The 948-nt window shown below is 50.0% G+C and overlaps 1 protein-coding gene across 1 annotated transcript; it reads right to left on the bottom strand.

Moving 5' to 3' along the window:
* Positions 1-259: 259 nt before the first annotated feature.
* Positions 260-805, bottom strand: LOC108864994 (uncharacterized). The gene has a single exon (XM_018641578.1). The coding sequence runs from the start codon at positions 803-805 to the stop codon at positions 260-262; it is 546 nt and encodes a 181-aa protein (XP_018497094.1).
* Between the last annotated feature and the right edge of the window lie 143 nt (positions 806-948).

The raw sequence follows: 948 nt of genomic DNA, 5'->3' as shown, positions 1-948 counted from the left end.
ATATGGATCCTTGATCCGAAGTTCCCCAATAAGTCTCTCTGGTCTCTCTGAGGAAATAGTTGAATGGATTATGGGAAATTAGAATCTGTTGGGAAAGATAGTGTGCTGTGAGTGTAGTGTATGCGCAATGGACCTGGTCCGTTCGTCACACTCCCCCCGGAATTTCCGGCACCCGGTGTCGGGAATTCTGTCAGAAAGCATCGCCACGCGCCGCTGATTCGAATTTGAATTTTTCCTCTATGGAGAGGGGAGGGATCGACTAACGGGAAGCGCGCGGCAGAATCGGTCTTTTCGTTTCGACGTTGAACAGAGCCAGACGCGAATTCCACAAATCGTTGTTGACCCAATTCGAAGCCATGTTCAAGGCACAAAAAACGCAACCCCTGCTGTTTGTCTGACCCTTTGCTGTTCTGATGAAACATGATCTAGCGTTTTCTGGTTTGACGTTTTCGGGGAATGAGATCACTCTGCACAGCGGCCAGAGTGCTCTGTTGAAACTTTCTCCCTGGAGTAGGCATACGTCTCCGATTTTCAGAGGCCTTGCCGAGATTGGTTTGTGGGCCGTCTTGAGGTATTGGAGGTATTCTTCGTGGTATCTTCTCCAGAACGAACTGAGGAGGCGCTGTTGATACTTCCATCTCCTAGAGAAGACGACCTTGTCGGAGTCTGCTGACCTCTTGGGTTTCGAGAGGTGTTCCGGAATTATGGTTTTTCCCTTATAACCGAATAGTAGGTTTGCTGGGGAGAGGGCTTCGACCTCGTCAGCTCCTGAAGCTACCGCTGTGATCGGTCGGCTGTTCACCATCGCTTCTATCCCTGAGATAATGATTTCTAGGTCTCGGAAGTGTGGAACGGCTGAGCCTAGGATTTTTCGGAGTGGTCTTTTGACGGTTTGGACCTGTCTCTCGAAAAATGCTCCGAACCATGGGGCTGCTGCTGTTTGAAAGC

The sequence above is a fragment of the Galendromus occidentalis genome, unplaced genomic scaffold, assembly GCF_000255335.2.
Source record: "Galendromus occidentalis unplaced genomic scaffold, Mocc_1.1 scf7180000075800, whole genome shotgun sequence".
In the NCBI taxonomy this organism is placed as follows: Eukaryota; Metazoa; Arthropoda; class Arachnida; order Mesostigmata; family Phytoseiidae; genus Galendromus; species Galendromus occidentalis.
The sequence above is the reverse complement of the archived record's forward strand: the minus strand, read 5'-3'. Positions and strand labels throughout refer to the sequence as shown.

What these genes read in the sequence shown, in the direction of transcription:
- LOC108864994 (XM_018641578.1), bottom strand. Translation starts at nt 805, where the DNA reads ATGGTGAACAGCCGACCGATCACAGCGGTAGCTTCAGGAGCTGACGAG.